Genomic DNA, 25639 nt, shown 5'->3' with positions numbered 1-25639 from the left:
TTCCCAGACTCTTTGCACCAGCATAAGGTTGATCATTTTAGAATTGGGATGAATTTTAGAAGGCTTGTCGTTTGATGTTTGTTGAGACGATCAGATGGATTTCTAGGTCAAGGATCAGGTACGAAATTCTGGTCTTGCACTTCAGTTTCCCTCTGGTTGCTGTCTGAAGATCTGTTATAAACTATAGAAAGCTTATTTTAATATTATTGGAGAAGCATATTGCATGTAGCTAATATAGAATTGTTGAAACTGCTTTGATATAGAACTGAACATAAACTGAAGGCCCAAGAACAGACACCATATCGTCCTCATCCTTCATCTATCTGAGGCTCCATTTCTATTTTCTATCCTCTTGATTTCTGCTCAAAGTAGAACTGCACTGAGTCATGTCGCCTTTCTCTCTCTTTTTTTTGTCAACATTGCTGAAGTCATCTTTGTTTGAAACACTGACTTGCATCCACATTGTGGCCGGTAAGTTCTTACGAACAGTGTGGGCACATAGGTTGTGGCTTCCGGCCAATGCAGAAAGCGTGTTTAAAGCGCTTACTGTGAGTTTACACGATCAAACCCGGGCGGTCAGTGTCCGCTCGTTACATGTGGACAGCGTCTTTTCAAAATAATGTTCCTCGTTGACTTAGTTTTAAGGTTTACTTGGTTAGCTTTTCACCAAAACTACTCGGCTTTGGAAAGATTGTGGTTTGGGCTAGAATACTTATGTTAGTTAGGTAACCAAAAGTACTGTAAACGTGGATTTGTCAGTGTAGAAATGCTGAAACTGAAAACTGAGACTTGAATCTGATTTGAATAGCGCTGTCCTGTCTGATGTGTGTCTGGTCTCTGTGACAGCGGTCTCATTTCTGTTCTCAGACTGCCGGCTGGATGTTTGCTGATACTAACACGACACCTGACAGACAGACTCCATCACGTCCCGCGGCCATTTCAATCTAGGGAACACCTCAGAGCTAATTTCAAATTTCCTTCCAAGTGAAAGTTTCATCTTTCCTGTTCAGAGACTTTGTGTGGATCCACTCTGATCCGTTTCATCGTCATTCAGTGGTGGACCTCAGTGATTGGCCGGGTCGGTTTCCATAGCAACCATGTGGTGACAGGAGCATGGCCAGAGGAGAAACTCTTCTTCTTCTTCTTCTTCTTCTTCTTCTTCTTCTTCTTCTTCTTCTTCTTCTTCTTCTTCTTCTTCTTCTTCTTCTTCTTCTGTGTTTTCATTGTTTCATGGTGGCAGATTACTGTGTTACTCTGGAAGCCAACAGAGAACAATATAGATCAAAATCGTTTGTTTAATCGATATCTGAACTCTGACTCTAAAACAAAATACATATATATACTAAAATACTTCTGTGTGTTTGTATTTCTGTGTCTTAGACGAGCCTCTATTTAAATCTTTAGCCTCCAGGCTTCAGTGGTTTAACGCCCACATTTCGTTAACCGTGTTGTTCCACGGAGGCTACGAGTGTCTTTCATCCGGCATACGAGCAGAGAGGTGGCAGATAAACAGCACACAGCAATCTGCCGAAGGCAACGGACAATCCTGATTACTGAACATGAAATGCCAAATTCATTTTCAGTACTCATGAGTTGAGTTATCAAAAAACAAGCATGCATCTTTATTTGATGCTGGGTTTGATCTTTTGCCTGAAGTTAGTTTTATTAGCCATTTTGTGAAAACAGGGTTTTCCTTGCAGCAGTTGAAGTTTTTTTGTTCTAGTTATCAAAGTAATAGTTGCATTATGATGGATCATTGTGAAGTACATCTGGTTATTCTCTCTCTCTCTCTATCTGACTTTTTCAACAAAGTGCTGTGAGGAACAGCACATGTTCACTATAAGCATTATAGTGAAAAGAAGTGCTGACTGACAGGGTTTAGCTCCTAAATGCAGAGACACTTGTTGCTGCCTCAAGGCTAATTAAATCAGGAACATAGTAATAAAATGTCACCACTCAAACAAAGTCACAGTGTCTCATCATCAAGTTGGATGTCCTTCTGTCCCAGAACACGCTGGTTGCAAAGTCTGCGTCAAATAATGTCCACGACACATGCACACACATACACAAACGTCTGAGTGTGGATGATTTGAGCAAAGCACTTCTAAGAAACGTATTATTGGACTATTCTTTTGTCACTTAGAATACCTACAAAGAAACACATTAAAGCAGCCAAAGTAGGATAAGGCGAGAAGCGTCTTTGCTCAGGTCAAAAGGATGACTTACAGCTGACTTGAGGCAACACAGTTGCTGATATTTTTGCTGTGTATCTTAATGAGGGAAAGAGGAACAGGTGTGCAGGTGGTAGCTGTGAGTGACAGTTCACAGGGTATTGCATACCTTTCAAACATGCACAAATGTGTTCTGCACGTGAGATGCAGAAGGCAGCAGTATTGGCACGAAGGTGTCAACAGAATGAAATGATCAGCTGCACCTGAAGGTTTAAACTATGCTGCCTCTCAGCCATATTCTAAAATAAACTGGGAGAGGGGAGCTAGTGAGAGAAAAGAAGGGAAAATGGTCAGAGAGGACGGGAGGAGAAGAGACTAGAAAGGACAAAAGATCAACGGCTGAGGAGGAGGAGTGCACTGCAGGAGGTGAGCGGAGAAGAGGAGGCATGTTGACTCCGGCCCTCTCATTATAAAGGTCGTTAGTGGTTCCTCTCCTCTGGCGGCTGATTAATTACATCATTTAGATCAAAAGGCCGCTTAGCTGGAGAACTCTGAATTATACTTTAGACAAAATAAGGTCATCAGAGAGAGCTGGAGCTATAAGCCAGCTCTCTCTCTCTGCAGCGAACACGAGCTTCTAAATAAAAATACTTTTACCTTCAAACAGCAGCGACATGAATTTAAAACGTGGGAAGTGTTTAATCAACCGAAGCTTTTGTTATACCTAAAACTCTAAAGCTTCAAAACGGAACAAAGTTTGATTAGAAAGCATCGGACTGCTCCAAACTGCACTCAATATGGAGAGAAATAACAAGTGTTTTCCTTTTAATCTCTTGTCCATCTGATCTGGAACCAGCCACTGATGAAGAAACATCTAAAACTCAATGTTTACGAAGGATAAGAATCATTTGTGTATCGGCCCAATGATTCGGATCCGCTCCTACACGTAATGGGTAGTTTCATGATAATCAGGCCGGTAGTTTTTCCGTAATCCTGCTGATAAACAAGCAGACAGACAAACAAAACATGCTTTTGTTTCGTCAGTCCCACCTTTTCCTCTCGTACTTCTGCTTTAATTTCATAAACCTGGAGGCACATTTGACTCTCTCTCATTCAGCAGTACACCTGGCTCAGTTGAAGTTTGAACCCCTCCTCTCGGCAGTGTTCGTTATGTGTGTAATTGTCCTGCTTCTTTAGCGGCTGACTTTGCCTGCAGCTCAGGGAGCAGAACAGAGCTGCAGCCGGGTTGTTAATGACAGCGGAGAAAAGCCAGAGAGTCAGACGGAAGGTTCAGGAGACTCACCGACAAACTGCTGTTACCTGCTTCACTGATTTAATCAACCATAATGACCGTGGTGGGAACAGATGTTTAAGTACGCTTCCTTTTTTTCATGTTGCCCTCCCGGATGCATGAGCACCCCCAGTGAGCACTAACCCGGATTTCAACGTTGATATTTGGTTTAAATCGCGGTGAAATCGGGTCTGAACGTCTTAGACCTATTTTCACCCTCATTTCAACCGGCTAAATTACGGTTACAATATCAACGTGTCACAAAACACCAATTTCTTTTAAAATATTGATGGTGTGTTCAGTTGTAGGTTGAAAGAGACGCGATTTTGGTTACTTTAAACTTATTTCTCCAAAATGATATTATGCTGGCCGTTGATATGTGGTCTATACGAAGACGCGATTTCAACGCATTTAATGTTTCATATAAAACGTCATAAATATGGAACTATAGACTCTGTGCTGTCAACAAGAAGCTCCCAGGACATCATCATCTGGTCCGTTAAATACATTACTTTTAAATCAGACAGTTTGCTTACAGCTGTAACGCGCATGCGCAAGTCCTCTACGCCACAGTCTGGAGCTTCGACTGCACCGCCAGAGACGAACAGCAGCAGACACGTTGCGGCTCCAGAGCATCGAGAAACGGGCTACTAAACCCAAGGCTTAACGCTCCACATACTTTGTAAGTACATTGACTATTTTAAACCTTAAATTATAACCATTTCTTTCACTTTATGCTGCCCACACGATACTGGATGGGCTGCTCGTTCTGGCATGCTAGCTTGTGCTAGCTTGTAACGTTAGCATGCCAACTTAGCACGTGCTGCTGCGACGATACAAATTAAACGTAAAAAGTAAACTTAAATAGTCTCCCAGACTTTAATGTACAGTATGTGTATGTTTGGTGTTACTAATGCATTTGGCTTCGTGGACTGTCGTTACCTATAAAGTACTTTTAAAGCCCATTTCGCATCGGAAATACACTGCAGAACGCGAGAGGGGCTAATTACAGATTGGATGGGGGAGGAAGTAAACAAGGCCTGTTTTGCAACCAATATGGCCAAAACATTGTATGTTGCTGCATGCTAAACAGCAAAAAATGTACAGTATAATACAGTGTAATGCACAATGTTGAGAATGTTACTCTATAAATGTAATAGCTAGTAATATTTATCTTGTTAATAGTGTAATAAGTAAGCTGTATTTACTTTATTAATGACACGTTACTTATTACATGTGAGTACATTTTCATTATTTTTTGTACAACTTTTTTTAACTGGACAATAATGCTGAAAAGTTTTATTCACCATAAATAGGCAGTGTAAACCTCACAACACTGATCAACATTTAATACTATCCAACTTGTATTAAAGTTCTTCAATATAACTTGATTTAAAATTATAAAGGGCTACTATAATGATTGATCTTTTCTACATATATTCTAGCCTAAGCCTTTTAGCAAAAGTCAATTTGGGTGTAACCCCTTTGTAATCACCAACATTTTGATAAGAAACTGTTAGTTAATTGCATGTATTTTTCTCGGTAACTGTAACTGATTCCAATTATATTTATTTGGTAATATAATAATGTAATTCTACCTAACAATGTACTAATTGTAACAATATTTTTATTTACAGGCATCTTCCCTGTCAAACACCCACATGGACAACGTAAGTTGTCTACATGAAATGTACTTGAATTTGTCAATTCTCCGCACAAGCTGAATCTAACACAACTACATTTTACATTACAGTAATTAAACGTCTGCTCAAACAATAATGGATTACAATTGATTGAAAGAATGGAGGGTACGAAAAGCCAAAATTGATGCTTTAGCTACTTCCAACACAACTGATGGTGGACAGGAGGGATCTTTTGCACACGTGGAATCCGACACATCTGTTAATGAGGGTTCCAACACGTCTCTACGAGAGGACTTGTCCATGTCTGCACTCGAGGGGTGTTCTACACACTCTGTCTTTTTCTGAAGTTAATAACATTTTTCATTGACATTCCACACTGTTCATGCTAATGTATCATGATTTTACTCTTGTTAGGTTCTCTACGCACTCACCTAGAGGCCAGCACCATCAGCCCAGAACTGTCAGACCATGGGCACAGAAGTCCGCAGACACAAACACAAAGAGGTGAGGCTTAACCACTAACAAAGTACTACATTCTGCCCTGTAATAAAGACCTGAAAGTATCTCCTAATTTCTTTGACTTTCAACTTCGTATGACTCAACAAAATACTTGACTGACATGTTCAACACAGTACCATAACATTCCTTTTCCATCTGTCCATCAATTTCGCCAGGCAACAAGAAAAGTCTGTTTCCGATGTCCACAGCAAGTAAGTAATAGCTTTTAGACTGAGGGATTTGTCTATAATACCTACATCAATGACCATTTAATGTGTTTTTTTAAAGAATTCCAGAGGGTGGTGCTGGGAAAATTGGTGGACCTCATTGAGGAAGTGAAAAGAATTGGGAGAGGGGTAGAGAACGAAGGACTTGAGAGACAGGTGCCAACATTAAGAAACAACGAGGAGCTGGATGAGCTGGAGGGCAAGCTGCAAAATGCTGAGCAGCGGGCATTGTTGGTAAAAAAAGAAAAGATTTTTAAAGATAATTTCTTTTTAAGCTTTAAACATTTATGAAAAAACTGAAGTCGGTCTCTAAGAGCACAGAGCAATAGATTGTGCGCCTTTATTTTTAAACAGGTTCATCTGCTGGCCAAAGTGGGGGGGAAGAATATCAAAGATGCCACAAATAAAATCATGGACAGGTATGAACGTCATACCAACACGGTAATATCTGACAACTAAAGAAGTGGAAATAAAATGTATATGGCATGGACATTATGGAGCCATTCTAAACAGGTGAGCATTACTGAACAGTTGAAACAGCTTAAGTGACACTATGCGTTTTCTTATTCACAGACTCTTCACAAACAGATTAATGGCCACTTTCAATATGAAAGGAGGTGGTCATAAGAAAAAGAGGGCCTTCAGGGAAACTGAAGTCTACGCCGTTGTTAAAGGTAATATATGTTCTAATATGCAAAATACATTTAATGAATGGTTGTACAGTCAAAGTCTCTCATTTCATGATCTACTATATTCAATAATGCTATTCTCCTAATTTTATAGAGGCTGTCATACGGTCCGACCAAAGTGCCACAGAGTCAGCAGTTGACAGAGCCATGGCAGACCATCTGAAACAGGCTCCTGGGAGGTCCGGTGGGGGTGGCTTTTGAAGCGGAAAAAAACGTTATGTTTACCCCACACTAGTTTTATTTCCATAGTTGTTCAGCTTTAATATGTTATTGTGCTTTTCTTGTTATTTTTATATGGTTCATTAATAGATCCAAATGTTAATATATTATGATTATTTAGCTTTATTTTTGTTATATTATTGTTCCATTTTATTGTGCTTTTATTTAATAAATGTAATTCATGTTATTTTTATATTGTTCCATTTCATTTTGCTTAAAAATACTTCGTGTTATATTGTTCATGCATTGTTTGTTAATAAATCTAAATGCATCAAAAGCATTGTGTTGTCCTTTTAAGTGAAAAATGTTAATGTATTATGAATAAGTATGTAACTTTTAATGTGCTGTGGGTTGTCTAGTTGTCATCCTATACCCAGAAGTAGCCTACTGTATGCATTTTGGCATTTAAAACACGGTTAAAAGTGAACGTTTTTTAGACGACTATATATAGTCGTTGTTTAAACGTTTAGGTTTAGACCAGATTTCAACGGGATTTGCGATACTGGCTTTCAACTGATAAATGTGGATGTGGTTTCTTAGTAAGCATCTAAAATGAGGATATACTATTATTAGCACAATGTAGAGGACGAAAAATTGTAGTATTGCAAATCCCGTTGAAATCTGGTCTACGCGTGAACGTTCAATCACCGTCTATGAATAGTCGGCGAAAAAACTTTCACTTTTGAACCAATTCTGAACGTCTTTTCAACGGTGGGCGTAGACGTCTTTTGAACGTCTTTTCAACGGAAAAATGCTCACTGGGCCCCTGCCTGAAACTTATATTCCCCGTTAAATAAATCCACTCTGCTCCAGCTAATGCTGTGCACATTACGCTTAGACAGAAACAAAGAGATGAGCCAACGATTCCCTCTCTCTTTACGTCTATTTCTAGTTTCCTTCATTCCATTTTAGTTCAGTATCAGCTGGATTTGTTTTCCTCGCCGTCTCAAATGTCGAGGATAAAAGCCCTGCAATCCTGCAACGGTGTTTAACGGCTCCCAGTGAGCATTTTTCCGTTGAAAAGACGTTCAAAAGACGTCTACGCCCACCGTTGAAAAGACGTTCAGAATTGGTTCAAAAGTGAAAGTTTTTTCGCCGACTATTCATAGACGGTGATTGAACGTTCACGCGTAGACCAGATTTCAACGGGATTTGCAATACTACAATTTTTCGTCCTCTACATTGTGCTAATAATAGTATATCCTCATTTTAGATGCTCACTAAGAAACCACATCCACATTTATCAGTTGAAAGCCAGTATCGCAAATCCCGTTGAAATCTGGTCTAAACCTAAACGTTTAAACAACGACTATATATAGTCGTCTAAAAAACGTTCACTTTTAACCGTGTTTTAAATGCCAAAATGCATACAGTAGGCTACTTCTGGGTATAGGATGACAACTAGACAACCCACAGCACATTAAAAGTTACATACTTCGTCATAATACATTAACATTTTTCACTTAAAAGGACAACACAATGCTTTTGATGCATTTAGATTTATTAACAAACAATGCATGAACAATATAACACGAAGTATTTTTATTAAGCAAAATGAAATGGAACAATATAACAATAACATGAATTACATTTATTAAATAAAAGCACAATAAAATGGAACAAAAATATAACAAAAATAAAGCTAAATAATCATAATATATTAACATTTGGATCTATTAATGAACAATATAAAAATAACAAGAATTATATTTATTAAATAAAAGCACAATAACATATTAAAGCTGAACAACTATGGAAATAAAACTATTTTCTGCTGAAATCAGCTAGCTCCCAGTGTGGGGTAAACATAACGTTTTTTTTTCTTCAAAACCACCCCCACCGGACCTCCCAGGAGCCTGTTTGAGATGGTCTGCCATGGCTCTGTCAACTGCTGACTCTGTGGCACTTTGGTCGGACCGTATGACAGCCTCTATAAAATTAGGAGAATAGCATTATTGAATATAGTAGATCATGAAATGAGAGACTTTGACTGTACAACCATTCATTAAATGTATTTTGCATATTAGAACATATATTACCTTTAACAACGGCGTAGACTTCAGTTTCCCTGAAGGCCCTCTTTTTCTTATGACCACCTCCTTTCATATTGAAAGTGGCCATTAATCTGTTTGTGAAGAGTCTGTGAATAAGAAAACGCATCGTGTCACTTAAGCTGTTTCAACTGTTCAGTAATGCTCACCTGTTTAGAATGGCTCCATGATGTCCATGCCATATACATTTTATTTCCACTTCTTTAGTTGTCAGATATTACCGTGTTGGTATGACGTTCATACCTGTCCATGATTTTATTTGTGGCATCTTTGATATTCTTCCCCCCCACTTTGGCCAGCAGATGAACCTGTTTAAAAATAAAGGCGTACAATCTATTGCTCTGTGCTCTTAGAAACCGACTTCAGTTTTTTCATAAATGTTTAAAGCTTAAAAAGAAATTATCTTTAAAAATCTTTTCTTTTTTTTACCAACAATGCCCGCTGCTCAGCATTTTGCAGCTTGCCCTCCAGCTCATCCAGCTCCTTGTTGTTTCTTAATGTTGGCACCTGTCTCTCAAGTCCTTCGTTCTCTACCCCTCTCCCAATTCTTTTCACTTCCTCAATGAGGTCCACCAATTTTCCCAGCACCACCCTCTGGAATTCTTTAAAAAAAAACATTAAATGGTCATTGATGTAGGTATTATAGACAAATCCCTCAGTCTAAAAGCTATTACTTACTTGCTGTGGACATCGGAAACAGACTTTTCTTGTTGCCTGGCGAAATTGATGGACAGATGGAAAAGGAATGTTATGATACTGTGTTGAACATGTCAGTCAAGTATTTTGTTGAGTCATACGAAGTTGAAAGTCAAAGAAATTAGGAGATACTTTCAGGTCTTTATTACAGGGCAGAATGTAGTACTTTGTTAGTGGTTAAGCCTCACCTCTTTGTGTTTGTGTCTGCGGAATTCTGTGCCCATGGTCTGACAGTTCTGGGCTGATGGTGCTGGCCTCTAGGTGAGTGCGTACAGAACCTAACAAGAGTAAAATCATGATACATTAGCATGAACAGTGTGGAATGTCAATGAAAAATGTTATTAACTTCAGAAAAAGACAGTGTGTGTAGAACACCCCCCGAGTGCAGACATGGACAAGTCCTCTCGTAGAGACGTGTTGGAACCCTCATTAACAGATGTGTTGGATTCCACATGTGCAAAAGATCCCTCCTGTCCACCATCAGTTGTGTTGGAAGTAGCTAAAGCATCAATTTTGGCTTTTCGTACCCTCCATTCTTTCAAATAATTGTAATCCATTATTGTTTGAGCAGACGTTTAATTACTGTAATGTAAAATGTAGTTGTGTTAGATTCAGCTTGTGCGGAGAATTGACAAATTCAAGTACATTTCATGTAGACAACTTACGTTGTCCATGTTGTCCATGTGGGTGTTTGACAGGGAAGATGCCTGTAAATAAAAATATTGTTACAATTAGTACATTGTTAGGTAGAATTACATTATTATATTACCAAATAAATATAATTGGAATCAGTTACAGTTACCGAGAAAAATACATGCAATTAACTAACAGTTTCTTATCAAAATGTTGGTGATTACAAAGGGGTTACACCCAAATTGACTTTTGCTAAAAGGCTTAGGCTAGAATATATGTAGAAAAGATCAATCATTATAGTAGCCCTTTATAATTTTAAATCAAGTTATATTGAAGAACTTTAATACAAGTTGGATAGTATTAAATGTTGATCAGTGTTGTGAGGTTTACACTGCCTATTTATGGTGAATAAAACTTTTCAGCATTATTGTCCAGTTAAAAAAAGTTGTACAAAAAATAATGAAAATGTACTCACATGTAATAAGTAACGTGTCATTAATAAAGTAAATACAGCTTACTTATTACACTATTAACAAGATAAATATTACTAGCTATTACATTTATAGAGTAACATTCTCAACATTGTGCATTACACTGTATTATACTGTACATTTTTTGCTGTTTAGCATGCAGCAACATACAATGTTTTGGCCATATTGGTTGCAAAACAGGCCTTGTTTACTTCCTCCCCCATCCAATCTGTAATTAGCCCCTCTCGCGTTCTGCAGTGTATTTCCGATGCGAAATGGGCTTTAAAAGTACTTTATAGGTAACGACAGTCCACGAAGCCAAATGCATTAGTAACACCAAACATACACATACTGTACATTAAAGTCTGGGAGACTATTTAAGTTTACTTTTTACGTTTAATTTGTATCGTCGCAGCAGCACGTGCTAAGTTGGCATGCTAACGTTACAAGCTAGCATGCCAGAACGAGCAGCCCATCCAGTATCGTGTGGGCAGCATAAAGTGAAAGAAATGGTTATAATTTAAGGTTTAAAATAGTCAATGTACTTACAAAGTATGTGGAGCGTTAAGCCTTGGGTTTAGTAGCCCGTTTCTCGATGCTCTGGAGCCGCAACGTGTCTGCTGCTGTTCGTCTCTGGCGGTGCAGTCGAAGCTCCAGACTGTGGCGTAGAGGACTTGCGCATGCGCGTTACAGCTGTAAGCAAACTGTCTGATTTAAAAGTAATGTATTTAACGGACCAGATGATGATGTCCTGGGAGCTTCTTGTTGACAGCACAGAGTCTATAGTTCCATATTTATGACGTTTTATATGAAACATTAAATGCGTTGAAATCGCGTCTTCGTATAGACCACATATCAACGGCCAGCATAATATCATTTTGGAGAAATAAGTTTAAAGTAACCAAAATCGCGTCTCTTTCAACCTACAACTGAACACACCATCAATATTTTAAAAGAAATTGGTGTTTTGTGACACGTTGATATTGTAACCGTAATTTAGCCGGTTGAAATGAGGGTGAAAATAGGTCTAAGACGTTCAGACCCGATTTCACCGCGATTTAAACCAAATATCAACGTTGAAATCCGGGTTAGTGCTCACTGGGCTGTACAAATGAACCCAAGTTGATCTCTAAGAGGGAGAGTAACAGTATGTGTTGCAGCGGGTGGAGAGAAACCCTTTAAGTCCTATTAGCAGCTAGTTCAGCTCTGCTTTTGCTGCTCATCGGGGATTCTCACGTTTCCCTGCGCTCCGTTTATCGCATCAAGAGTCATCAAATATGAAGCCTGCATCAAATGTTCTCCCACGGAGCCCGTTGGGTGTGTGTGTGTGTGTGTGTGTGTGTGTGTGTGTGTGTGTCTACTCTGCAGCTCCGAACATACAAAAAAGCTCTCCTTGTTGATCTCTGGTGTTCAGAGCTCAAATACTTCTCCGTGGATAAATGTTGTTAAATTACTTCACGCTGAATCAAACATAACAAGGTTCCCATTTCCAAAACACAACAACTTCTCTGTACTGACAGGCGGCTGCAGACAAAGTCGGGATTCATGACGCTCTGGTGCTGAACTGTGATGCTGATTCACGGCCCACGTCTTCAAAGGGGATTTTTGTTTTGTTTCACCATTCCTTCTGGAGTCTTTCTTCTTCTTCTTCTTCTTATGTCTTCACGCTGAGTTTACAGGATCTGAACTTGAGTGGCGTTCCATTGTAATTTTTCTATAGTAGGAGGTCAACATTTTTTTATTTTAGAGTTTTAATTATAAACTGTTGAGTATATTTATAAGTCTAAGGAGTTGACAGAATGAACTGCACTTCACGGTTTAAGTGCAGTTAATTGTTAACTTTGCCAACTTTTGTTTCCTCTTTAATGATACATTGACACTAAGTCCACATTTCCAAATACCACAAACAGTCACCGGTCTGCATGATAATTAACTGAAGCAGAAAAGGCAGGACAAGCCATGTATGAATGTGAACCTTTGACACCCTTACAGCTGGCTACCAGAGCTGTGATGTGGAGCTGTGGGTGTTTGTGTCGACTGGTGTTTCAACAGACCACACAGACATTCTGCCAACATGACAGTGTTCCAGCTGGAAACATCTGTCAGCACAGCAACAAACAAACTCCCTCTCAGTCATCTCGGACTGGTTAATGAGCCGAGGAAGAGACTGAAATGGAAGATAATTATAAGCTTTGGTGTAATAACTGATACATACAAATCTCCAGCTGCAGACACAACCCAGTGCTCAGACTTTATTTTTAAATTTTTTCTGCAATTTTTACATTTCTGAACCAAAGACATGTTTCATTACTACGTTTTGTATCACGCTTACAGAAAACGCACAATGCCGCGTGGTAAATGTTGTGAAATAAGTGTTTAGGTTCAGGCAACAAAACTACTTGGTTAAGGTTAAAAAAAAGACCCCGTTTGTGTTCAAATAATAACGTGACAACATAACAACCGCAACCATCCTCAGCGGACGAGCGTTGACTTGTGGTTTCACACGGGACACAAACAGCGGTCTCCTGGGTGAAAGTCCCGTGTTTGTTTGTCCCATCGACCACCATCCTCAGTGAACTTTCTCTCTTCTTGTATCACGTAACTTTCAATCACGGTCGCTCGGTATACTGCGTCACCTTAACGTGTCCGTGGTTTTCAGAAACGTACAATGCCAACATTGTTTCCTGGTGACGAGGCTTGCTGCCATCTCCCTGCTAACTATCATGGCTGGTTAAGTGGAAGATATACTGTATGATTTTCACCGGGGGAAAAGGACTCGCTGTAATAAAACTGCAATGTGACTCTTCCGTTCAGCTCAGCTTGTTTCAATCTGCAGAGTTCACAGAAAACAACCACAGTGCCCCTTTGATCTACCGGGAGGAGATGAAGATGTTCAAAACTTTTCCTAATCAGAGATTTAAGAAGTTTGAATCTAAATTAATTAAATATACAACTAAATCTGAAGCGGTTACTCAGAACACTAGTAGTATGAGTACCTCTCAGCCTGAGATTTCTGTTTCTAAAATGTAATCAAAGTTCTGTGTGAAGCCTCCTCTATCTCTAAGGACAGACGCTGAATGTTAAACTGCCTCCATGAAACACACCAGCAACAACTCAACGAGGAGGACGGAGGACGTAATCTCAATAACAACCAGGAACAGATTCAAGTGTCCCTTCTTTACTTTCCGTGTGAGTGACCATCTGATATGCAACAAGATGAAAATCTGAAAAGAAAGAATGCATTAAACAGGCAGTTAGCAGTGTGGCTGTGAGGAAAAGCTTGTCTTTAATCTGTTAGGGCTTTGTCACCGCATCCTCTTAGTGAGGGAATGAACATAAATGCTCCAATTAGAGTGCTTTATGTGGTCTTTAACTCTTTAATGTCTGTGTTGGGTGGAGAACAAAATGTCTGAGTGAATCTGCAGCGTTTAAAGTAGTAGTCGTTAAAATTAAAGTCAATTATCTGACGAACATTATCAGAAGAAAGGGGCAACAATGTAAAACAAAACATCTTTGTTTTTAATGTATATGGCAATAATTGGAATTATTATATTAATATTATCTAATATCATGCATAAGTGTCATTCAAATACTAACGCTGCTCCCTCTTTGACAGGAAGGAGAACGTGAGGAACTCCTTCATCATTCAGCAGGACGAGGTTATGCTACAAAAGAACAGACTTTTAGTATTTGGAATTATTATATTAATATTATCTAATATCATGCATAAGTGTCATTCAAATACTAACGCTGCTCTGCCTCTTTGACAGGAAGGGGAACATGAGGAACTCCTGCTTTTGCAGATCTTGTAGCACACCCAGCCGTCCGAGGAGAGGGGATCTCTCTCTGAATTGCCTTTCCCGAGGTTTCTTCTCATTTTCCTGCGATCAGGATTTGGGGGAGTTTTTCCTCGTTTTCTTAGAGAGCTCGGGCTCGGTCTATAATGTGATATTTAACACTGAACAATAAAAATAAATTTGAGTTTTAAATTAACTTTCAATCTCTTTCCTCCATTATAGTGAAAGACATATGCATATTTATTCATTCATTCAAAGATTACACTTTTTATTTTTTAATCTAGACAGCAGAGGCAAGTTATTTATGTTATTTAATAGTTATATTTTATGCATTAATAAATATGATTATTAAGAGTGTTACTTACTCAGTTATACTTTTATGTATACAACACATAATTCTTAAGGTGTAGATGGCTATAAGAGACAAAAGTAAGTTCATAATTAATATATAAGTGCATCAATGAAAACATTGTATGTCCAAAATGATCCATCTCATGTTTCTCTATTCCATTGGGCAGGTTTTGTGCTGTGTCTTTGGCATTTTGGGGGCATCTGCGAGTGCAAATCAATCCCAGGAAGCTCCAGCATCACAGCAGACCACTGAACCACCGTCCCGTGCGTCCATGAATCTCAAACTAAAGATCTGATTGGTTGAATCAACAATATCGTCCCCATTCAATTTAAACTGCACATGGAAGCACTGGGTGAGTCTGCAGGCCTGGGGCCTCTCTTCTTAGACTCAGATTAGACTCAGATTACACAGAGGTGAAATCTGATTGGATAAAAGCTCTACTTAAAACAAGCTGCACTGGAAGCAGAGCAACTGAGGAGCACAGTAGCTGTGCAATGAGAAAATAAGATAATGGGAAAAATATTTTTATAAATTATAATACATGTAAGAAAAAATTAAATGTATTTAAAACAGCTAAAAAAATGAAATTCTTTTTACATGATCCATCTTGTTTTATTGCAATTACTGTGACTTGCTTGACATGAGGAACTTATGATGTTCAATCTCTGGAGAAGAAGTTTATGAGCGACAATTAGCCAGCAGGGCCATTAGCCTGCCAGTCAGGCCTTGACAAGGAAAATCAGCGAGGGCCTTCGGCTGGTTTCTCACTGAGGGGCGTAATGAGGCTTGTCAGAGCCAAGGGCAGCTCAGCTGATATGGGAAACCATAAGATTTATTTCTTTAAACTTAACGGTCAGAGCTGACAAATCATCTCTGCTGATGATGATATGTCAGGACGAATTTATATTTATCTTTTCAATCTCCATCAAAAAGTAAAAAAACCAGACCCTGCCTTCTCAATCTAGAGTGGGAATGAATCAATCCCTCTCTAAAAATACCAGGGGTACAAGCTATCGTTTGAAAACAAGTCTTTCAACCTTCGGTGCCAAAACAGCCGAAGCAATTAACACGCTTTCCTTCAGTTACCTCAAAAGCGATTCAGTGTCTTTTGTCACATTCCAGCCTTTAAAGGGAGCTGAAAAGAAAGGATTGGATTTAGTTCACAAGGATGTCTTTGTGTGTTTTGGATAAGCATATTTTAGGAAGGTCAAGGCTAAAGAGGATGTTTGAAAGGGTTTATTTCTACTTTGTTTTATCAAAGGTCAGTAAACAGGATGTGATGACAAACTACGTGGACCTGACCTCGTATATCAGGGAACAGGATTCCCATGAGATTAAGCATTAGAAACACACACACGAAAATCATTGAGCTCCTATTAGCTCCATCGCTAGAAGCTGTACACATCAATAGCAGGTCTGGGCTGTGTGCCATACAGCCTCTGTAAACCTGCAACACACTGGCTGATATTTAGGATTTACAGCAGGAATTCACCACTGAAAGGAAGCAAATTACCAGCCTGAAGATGTGAGGAGGCAAAGCGGCCACGAATGAGATAATTGTTGTGTGTTAGCGAGGCTCAGAGAGGACATTGATGGGAGTCGAGGCGTTGATAATTCTTTCAGGTACGAGGCTTTGGTTCGCCGTCATCTTCGTATTTTTTAATCTTCCTCATTCTTATTCTAGACGAGACGCTCAGACTGTGTCAAATGGGTGATGATTACACAGAGCTGAGAGAGTCTGTGATGTGACTGGTCCCAGTCCAGCTCTGCTGATGGGAAGAATGGTTGGACCCCAACGACCCACAATCCTCTGCTCTGTGTCACTACAGGCGGCCACTAGCTGGTTTCAGATAAAGCGGTGAGCTAATCGTCTCTGTAATCCAAGTCTTCTTTCTTTCCCTGTTATTATTCTCTGAAGCTTCTCAACATTTTGGGAAATTTGCTTGTTGACGATCAATATTTGTTTGGTTAACTTGGCCTTAAGGCTGGAAACAGCTAGCCTGGCTTTGTCCAAGGGTTAAAACAAATTCAAGCTACCAGTGATTCTCCCCAGACTCCAGTAAGCACCCTGCCTTTATCCACAGTGGAGTCTGCTTTTGTCCTTTTGTCCCTGCAGGGTAGATTACCTGATGCAGAGCACCTGGTGCTGGAACTGCGAGGGCATAAAAGCCCTGCTCCAGTGCTGCTCAGGGCCTTTCTCCTGCATACGAGGAGTGATCCCTGCCCGCGGCGGCCCGATTACGCTTTGGTTTTCATCTTCTTGTGTTTCCTTGGTTTAGTTAAAATAGCTTGTTTTGCCATCATCCCTCGTGTCTGTTCTATGTTTGTCATAGCCTAAGAGCCGGGTTGTGACACCATCAAAATGTATAACTTACTGTTGGGTGGACATCGTTACCTTCTGAGTGATCTTTTCCCTAAATGGGGAAACCAGCACTATTTTATTTTAACCTGCTGGTGCAGTTTTACAGCTGGACATTTTCAACAAATTTAAATGTAATCCTGATACATGATGGGAAAATCATAGGAATTCAGACTGAAGACATAATTCATTCATGCATTCATTGACTCTCTATTCTGAAGGATTATTTCTGTGGTAGAAAGTATTTCCAGTCAAAACTGTTGACCGTGTGCTCTGTGAATTATCCAGAGTAACGAGTAGAGAAAATGATCTGGATGGCTGGATATTTGGTGATATTTGGGTGAACTAATCCTTTATAGCTTATTAATGCTTGTTCCCAGGGTTTGCAAGAGGGCATAGTTTATTCATCTGGTCCTGAACTGCTGCATGTCAACACAACCGTCACGGTTCACAAAAAAAAGCACAACAGAATACAAATGCACAACTCAGGAGGCAAAGTCTCTGCTTAAAAACACAAGGATACAACATTCAGGCAAACACAGAGGTACTGAAATGGGCTAGACAAAGGCTAAAGACAAATTAAACAGGCTGGGTCAACAAAACAGGATCAGGAAAGAAAACCCCAGAAAGCTGAGGCACAAATACAATCTGGCATCAAAGGAAGTGAACCGGTATTTATGCACGAATGAGCTAATGAGGGAATGAGAACCAGGTGAGTGGAGCAGAGTAGGCGAGGTGAAGCCTGGAGGGAGTGGCTCGCTCTGAAACAACAGCAGAGTTATAGAACAAGAATGAAGTAATACGGAAAGACAGAATGAATAAATACCCAAATCATGGCTGTCAGATTTGTTTTCAATATTTATTCATCACATAAAGAAACTCATGAAGCAGTGTGAGATTAATTTTTTCTTCTCTGTTGTCGGGTCGCAGCATTAATTAATGAATTCTACATGTGACAAAAAGGCAATATCGAGCGTGTAATTAGTCTTGGCAGAACATAAATGAGTGTAACTATGAATAAATGACCTGCTGCATCACGGCTGCTGTTTAACACCTTTGAGGAGAATTAAAATGAGTTTGCAGATTGCAACTTCAGAGACAAGGGGAAGATTTAAAAGAAGTCTCCTCTCCTCTCCTCTCCTCTCCTCTCCTCTCCTCTCCTCTCCTCAGATCACCATGTTACCACATTCTTTGCCTTCCTGGCCCTAAAGGAGAAATAACCCATTAACCCTTTGAACCTGCAGCCACTGAAGCACAAGCGGCTCCACTCTGATTCAGTAGAGTCATTAGCGTCTCCATTAATTCTCCACACTCAGCAGGTCGGCTCCGAGACAACAATCCAAACAGCCCGTGGACTAAACAAGCATGTCTTCAGTCACTGAGAAGAAGCTCATTACAGCAGAGCGAATCGGTTCAAAGTCACAATTCAAATAAAGCTGTGCAGGTCAAACATTACGAGACTGAACCAACAGAAGATTGGTGACATTTTGGACAGTCGTGAGCTCAGAGAAATGTTTCAGCTCACACATGAAAACGCTGAATTGTCGGATGATTGCTTGACCTTTCGTAGCAAAGTGCTGATGGGAAATGAGCTGCTTAACTTACTCTGTGTCGGTCTGAGCATTAGTGTCAGTGTAGATCGCGGCTGACCTTTGACGGGACTGAGCAGGAATCCCACGCTCAGGTATGGAGATTTCATCATGTTCCTCCTTTAAGGAAACTGCCACACACGGTTTCATCATCCTTCATTACATCTTGTTCAGTTTAATGTTACATCCATAATGATGGATGATATGTAGGATGTAAAACGTGACAGGAAATAGCTGAACCTTTTATTGTGAGGGCAGGCTTTTTATCTGCTGCTACACAAAACGTTGATCTCCAAGATTATGTTACGTGGAGTCATGTTTGTGGTAACTGTGGTTAAATATGTCCAACTCTGATTGTTTATGTTGTTACAGAGGATTAATTAATAATGAATCCAATCACTATTTATGATGTGAAAGGGGTTGCTTGCATAGCAGTGATGATCCCAAAGAGATTTATCACACAACTCTGCAGCTCTCGGGAACATTTTAGGCTCAGAGTTGTAGTTTTATGCCACATTTATTGCATTGATTGGTCTCACCGCGATCATCAAAGCCATTTCCAGCACGAGCTCTGGAGAGTTGGTGGACACTAAACCAGAGCTAAAAAGAGACTGAAGACTGGACTTCGAGTAATCAGGTGCACACAAACACAGCTCTAAAAGAATGCTAAAGTTGCTCCATGTCTGCTCGATTCAAAATAACAATAATAAATTCAAAAAATGCCAAAAGTCAATTAACGTTCGATGTAATCTTGAATGCTTCTGTGAGCAAGAGGATTCTATCATTCAGCTATATCTGACGGAGCTACATGCAAATTCACAATGAGTTGTGTCTGTTTCTTTTTTGTATTCCAGGAATAAAATTAGTTCAACTGTGATTTCCACTGATCACATCAGCCTTTTCTCGTCGGCTCACTTGCTGCCACCACATGGGTTGCAGCAGCAGATGTCTTGGCCTGTAGCGAGCTGTTGTTGGAAGCCCATGGGAGGAGTTTGCCTTCCGGGCTTTTTCGACAGAAATCTCCGAACAAACGTACTTAGTTAGGTTTAGGAAAAGATCGTGTTTTGTGTTCAAATAAACCCTTTCCGGCAGACAGCCCTGTAGGCACACTTCTCCTGTGTGCCTGTTGGAAACATCTGATGCTCAGAGTTTTTGTAATAGAAGCTGACTGCTGCACGAAATTGTCCTCACCTGTTGTGGAATTGAGGTCAAAGATTTGTTGGTGAATGCAAAGACTCCCAGTAGCATCTTACCTCTCTCTACTTCTGTCTGTCTCCGTCTCTCTCGTGGTTGGAAATAGATGTTTACATGAGAGAAATAGTTTGCTCAGGTCGGCCCCGCTGCTGTCAGCAGGAGATTGGTGGAGGGGTAACAAGTGTCGACTGTGACAGGAAGGAGACTTGCAGAGAGAAATGGCCGACGCTGACAGGAAGAAAGACAGAGGAGGAGTGAGAGAGAGAAGAGAGAGAACGTGTTGATGAGAGACAGACAGGAAAAGGATAGCAGAGAGACACACTGAGAGGAAAAGAAGCAGAGGAGGAAATGACATAAATGAAGGAGAAACTTAATCTAAATGGAGAATGTAGCTTGAGGCAGCGCTAAATGCATTACGAGGCAGTGAAGAGCAGGAAATTATGATATTACCAAGAAGTGTGAAGCAGGTTATTAGAAATGAATAATTGTCCAAATGTATATGTGGGCGATTTCCATTTTTATAGGGTTGGCGATTGAAACCAGAACAGCATTGCTGCAGTATTTTATAAAATGACTCCAGCAAACCAGTGATACAAAACCCCCTCAGACCTCATTAATCCCACATTTTACCCTCAAGACGTGCTTCACAATGTAGAAGAAGGGAGTAAGCGAGATTCGGGTTACCATTAGAATTCTGCAATTTGAAAATACATCCTCTAGTACCACTTTATAGTTTATGACGGGTAGCTCTTTAGTCCATCAGTAGAATCCTTCCAATGACCAGTTAAACCACTTCTGCAAATGTGCATCTTGACCAAAATCTTTGTTGTCATTACCAGACCTAAAGCATCCCTACTCTATACCACTGCTAGTCTTTCAATACGCAGATATACAAACTGAAACTGCAAAAGGTCGTACCTGGAACTGCCTAAACTTTCCTTTAAATGACGAGGAAGTGAATACATTTCAACCCTTTCTTCCTTTAAATGAACAAGGCGCCTAACTTTAATTCCACTGCTGATTGATGCACAGTGTAGCTTCTGTGTCTCAGGCTTGTTGGACCAAGCAGCAACCTCTGGTGCTGAGAAATCAAGTCAACGATGATGAGGCGGGCTCCAAAAGCGAGTCAATCCTCATAGACCTCCATGTTAAAATGCCCACCTTTACAGCAGAAATATACTTTTCTATAACCTGGTACAAAAAACAGTTTTGATTATATTATAGATTATATTAAGGCTTAAAGTTAGGTTAATTGAGGGCATGGATGCCGCCTCAGATCACTAGCCGCCAGCTGTCTAATACTTGCAACTTTGCTACGTGTGAATTTGCACCGTTGACCAATCATTGAACACCTTGGCGGTGTTAATCTTTAAGTGAAGAGAGTTGAAGATGGAGGAAGCTATAGTATAGCCTATAACCACACACCTGGTTTTTATATACACCTGCTCTGTTGAGCAACACCAACTGAGCTTTCCTCTTCATATCGATTTTACCATGAACCAACCTAGTCAGAACTAATGGTAGCCTTTGTCGCTACGCTACAGTGTCCAGTTCCACCTATTTTGTTTGGGCAATGCTGGTGAATTTCTCACTTTCTTGCCACTCTCTGGCGTGACTGGGCAGTCAACCTAAACTTTTAATTGTGTCATCATGTTGTCCACTGATCTGTGGTCAGTTCTGCCTCCTATTAACAGGTTCACTTCTCGGTCTCGTCCAAATCCATCAGTGTTCTCAGAGCGTCCACTAATCTGCAGACAGTCATTCTGTGCTAATAGCAGGTTGAGTCCGCCGACCCTCTCCTCATCATTTCACACTATTGAGGCGGTTTCTCTCTTTTGGCAGCGTTTTGTTCCAGATGAGAGCAGCTGTCAGTCACAGCTGACGGGTCGGAGATGCTCAGAGGTTGTTAGGACTCTGAAGCCTCCCGTTGTGGAGCTCAGGGTCTAATATCACGCTTCACAACACGCCTCAGGGATCCCAGCTGGATACAAAGACCGAAAATCAGTCAGTCAAACAGGAACTCAACCGCTCAGTCGTTCATTCAGTCCTGCGGCGAACCTCTGGGCTAATGTCATGCCCCACAACACTCTCATGGAAATGGTGAGTTAGTTCATCAGTCAGTAAAACAGTGATGCAGTAAGGCCAACAATAACACAGACTTATAACAAAAGTCAAGACAATGTGCTCTGTTTTAACACATGAACACAGTGCTTTAAAGCTAAGCGACTAAAACACACTCCCTCACATAATGTTGTTTAACTTTGTGATTTTAAAATGTGTGCATGAGCACAGAGAATCATAAACATCACATTTCTGTCATTAGTGACAATTCTGGCCCTAATATTGCTCCATAGTATCTCTTTTCTGCAGGGATGACGTCATTCAACATATCCTCCACAGCAAACCGAGCACTCTCACTTTTGCAACATTAATCTATCTTAAGTACATCAAACAGTTAATTAACCACTGAGTGCAACCGCCACTCAGTTGGTCCAGAGTGTTGAAGTTGTTCCAAACTTCAATTTCACTGCAGAGCAAACACACACAAAGACAAGTGCAAATACTTCACATGTAACCGCCCATCCCCTTCTAACAGACAATCAGGCATCAGGTTATTTAATACACATTAATTAGATTTTCCAGCAACATGTAATCTTTGTAATTCCCAACCCTTTACGCTTGGCATAAATCTGCATGTAACAGCACCCATTCCTTCAATTATCACAAACAAACCAAAAGGTGAACGTAGATGTTCTGCAACCACAGCAGCATATTTCTGTTTATCATTTCTTGCTTCTGATCAAACCTCTCTCCTCTGCTGCATTAGCCAGTACTCATAGATGAAACAGTCAGTAAACACTTCTCTGTTGACTCTCTCAGTGTCCACATGAAAAACTTTATTGGATTTTTCCAACATGTTTTCTCTGTGAAGTGGCTCGCTGACTCGATTTCTGTCAATTTATGGGTGTTTGATCCAGTTATCACTTTAAAAGAGAGCTTATCAACAAAAACAACACGGTTGATTTATAGAGTTTTCCCTGGTCCAGAAAATTAAAAACGTTGTTTAACTAAATAGTGTCAGTGACAGGGTGAGGGTGAGGATGAGGGCGATGGCGCCGTGGGACTTCCTGTTTCGTTTGCAGTCACTCATTTTCCATTTGTCTCAGTTAAAACTCAATTCAGGATACGATTTCCTTTCACACCAGGAGAAATGAAAGGAATAATACAGAGATAAGCTTTAAGATCAACATGACATTTCAATGAAAAGGTATTTACCAGACACTGTCACCAGCTCTCTCTGCCTGATCTGAGATAAACAGTAATTGTTTATCCTTTATATATTTGAGAAAGCTCAAGGAGCTCAGATGTCTCTTATCTTAAAAGAGACGTTTCTGAGCCCGTTCCTTGTGTCAGGTGCGATAAACAAAACACAGCTTCACGGGTTTAAATAATTCACACTATTTTCATGTGTATTTCTGCTCCTGTCTGACATTGTGTGAATAAATCTCATCTGAGTAAAGATCTGAAGCACAACTTTGTACAAAGAAAGAAAGAACGTTTCCATTTCGGAGGCTGTTCAATTTAAATCAGATAAAAAGCTGCAGACATTTCATGCTTTATTCAGACCTTTTTCCTGCAAAGACTTACTGCAGAAATTCAATAGATAGGCCTATAAATAGTCTCCAGAAAGTAAAAGAGTTTCATTTTATCTCAAAGTACCCGTCTGCTGAGTGTCTACCTTCCTCTGTGCACCTCTTCAGCTCCGTAACTGCTGAACCGACAGAGATCAGAAAATCAGAAATCACATCAAGTCAGAGGCCGAGAGCCTTCTTTTAATTTCTGACCACCATGTTGCCACTGTCATTGCAGGCAGGGGTGTCGCGTTACACAGTTATTGACAAACACTGTGATGATAAAAAATGTAATATTGATATCATGTACATTTGCAGGAGAAAAATACAAGGAACAGTGCAATGAGCATAATTAAGCTAAAATCATTTTACATATGAACTTTTGGTTACAGACTCTCTCTCCACCTCCCTAAACTAGTATTTTGAGTGTAAATAATTTGCCATAAAGAGACAAAACAGATCATAAACGGTAAAAGTATCATTTTCAAATGTGTTATGGATCGTCACAATAATATTGTTATCGTGTATTTTGGCAATGACAATCGTGTGCAGTGAAAAGCAGATATGGTGACGGCCCTAAAAGCGCGACTATTAAAAAAATCTCTTGATCTCACAAATGCTGCCGTTATAGATGTTGGTCTGAGCGAGCCCAGGTACACAAACTAGACTGTGCATCAATCAGCAGCCGTCAAAACAAGAAACACACATTTGTTCTGCTTCTTCAGTGTACTGAAAGTTAAGAAAGAGCAGACGTGGTTTAACAGAAGAGTGGAACGGCGGGCGTTGACGGGGCCAACTCTGACACACAACGGTGCCTTTTTATGTCTAATGAATCTACAATAAAACTAAATTAATCAAATTAATTTAGTTTTATTAATTAATTTAGGCCTATGATTGCATACATGAAGAGTAAATCAGCCACTACTGCACGAGTCTGACTCTAGTGTGTGTGTGTGTGTGTGTGTGTATGTGTGTGTGTGTGTGTGTGTGTGTGAGACTGCCTCTCTCTGTCTGCCATGCAGTCTATCTGAACACTTTTATTTGCAATACTCCACTGCATGTGTCAACTAACGTTAAGATCTTGTCAGGAAGTAAAACTGTGTTGAAATGAATTCCTCCAGAGTAATTCCCCCATGACTCCGCTGCACCACGTTCGCCTGCCAATGTCCTGGGTAATGGATGTATTTTGGATAAAGCCTCTTCTTCTTCTTCTCTGAGCTACAGCATAGTTGTACTGATAGTGAGGAAGAACCGCACATTGGCAGCAGTAGCGGGAACGAGCAAATCAATCTACACAGCCAATAACATCACACCACAACAAAAGTGTGGTGAATCATTGTAAATAACCGCTCTCTGCTTCCTCTCTGTGTGCTGGAGGTTGGAGACGTGGAGACAGATGCAGTCGTCTCAGTGGTAATTATGATCTGCATGATTAATCTCCCCACCGGTTGAGCTGCTGGATGATTTGGGCTCTGATGAATTTCCTCTCAACAACATTTTTAATGAAAGCGGTGAATTGAAATGCTATTTTCAGGTTTGATGAAAGCCTATTTCCTTCTTTTCCCCAAATGAAATGAGGTCATTAATGGTTAAAAATAGAAAGGCTCAGGTGGAATCAATGTACAAGTAGAGATAACTGGTACTGATCAATGATTTGATTGAGTTGCACAGGATGTTTTTTAAATATGTACCTATAAAACTACAATCAAATGATTTACTGTTGAAATGACTGTTGCCTATTTAACTCTTTTCACCGAACAGCAAATGCGCTTTAAAGGACATTCTGACCTGTTTACTATTAGCCGACCATTTGTTTTCTATAAACAGGAATGAGGAAATCTTGTTCACGTATTTGGCAGCTCACACAAATGTTGATTCAGATTATTTCCGTTAAACAACTTTTGACAATGTATCTTTCATTTGTTTCACAACACAATGTTCAATCGTGCAATTCAATATCTGCTGGTGGTGACTACAGCATTATTAAACTTTATATGTTTCGGCATCAGTTTGCAAACTCGTTAACTTAACCAAAGTGCATTTGTTACTTCACCCCAGACGGGACTCTGGATGTACAGTCCTGTATTTATATTTGTCTACAGGGCAGATCAGGGCAAGACGATTGGAC

General features: G+C 40.0%; 1 protein-coding gene and 3 long non-coding RNA genes across 4 annotated transcripts; 2 read left to right on the top strand and 2 right to left on the bottom strand.

Annotated features, from left to right (window-relative positions):
• The first annotated feature begins 5532 nt into the window (after positions 1 to 5532).
• LOC306706579 lies at positions 5533 to 6007 on the top strand. Its single transcript, XR_013767389.1, has 3 exons — positions 5533 to 5609; positions 5780 to 5815; positions 5892 to 6007. It is a non-coding gene; the product is annotated as an uncharacterized lncRNA (long non-coding RNA).
• A 4-nt stretch (positions 6008 to 6011) lies between these two features.
• LOC306706578 lies at positions 6012 to 6709 on the top strand. The gene is made up of 4 exons (XR_013767388.1): positions 6012 to 6064; positions 6185 to 6249; positions 6404 to 6504; positions 6614 to 6709. It is a non-coding gene; the product is annotated as an uncharacterized lncRNA (long non-coding RNA).
• Positions 6710 to 8522: 1813 nt separating this feature from the next.
• On the bottom strand, positions 8523 to 9687 carry LOC306706015 (uncharacterized protein; the record flags this gene model as incomplete). Its single annotated transcript, XM_079172927.1, has 6 exons — positions 9674 to 9687; positions 9468 to 9503; positions 9219 to 9391; positions 9033 to 9097; positions 8778 to 8878; positions 8523 to 8668 (listed from the first exon to the last, which is right to left on the bottom strand). The coding sequence occupies exons 2-6, from the start codon at positions 9478 to 9480 to the stop codon at positions 8523 to 8525; spliced, it is 498 nt and encodes a 165-aa protein (XP_079029053.1). The 5' UTR covers positions 9481 to 9503; positions 9674 to 9687.
• Positions 9688 to 9943: 256 nt separating this feature from the next.
• Positions 9944 to 11236, bottom strand: LOC306706580. The gene is made up of 3 exons (XR_013767390.1): positions 11138 to 11236; positions 10151 to 10192; positions 9944 to 10067 (listed from the first exon to the last, which is right to left on the bottom strand). It is a non-coding gene; the product is annotated as an uncharacterized lncRNA (long non-coding RNA).
• Positions 11237 to 25639: the final 14403 nt, after the last annotated feature.

The sequence above is a fragment of the Pholis gunnellus genome, assembly GCF_910591455.1.
Source record: "Pholis gunnellus genome assembly, chromosome: 14".
NCBI lineage: Eukaryota > Metazoa > Chordata > Actinopteri > Perciformes > Pholidae > Pholis > Pholis gunnellus.
The sequence above is the reverse complement of the archived record's forward strand: the minus strand, read 5'-3'. Positions and strand labels throughout refer to the sequence as shown.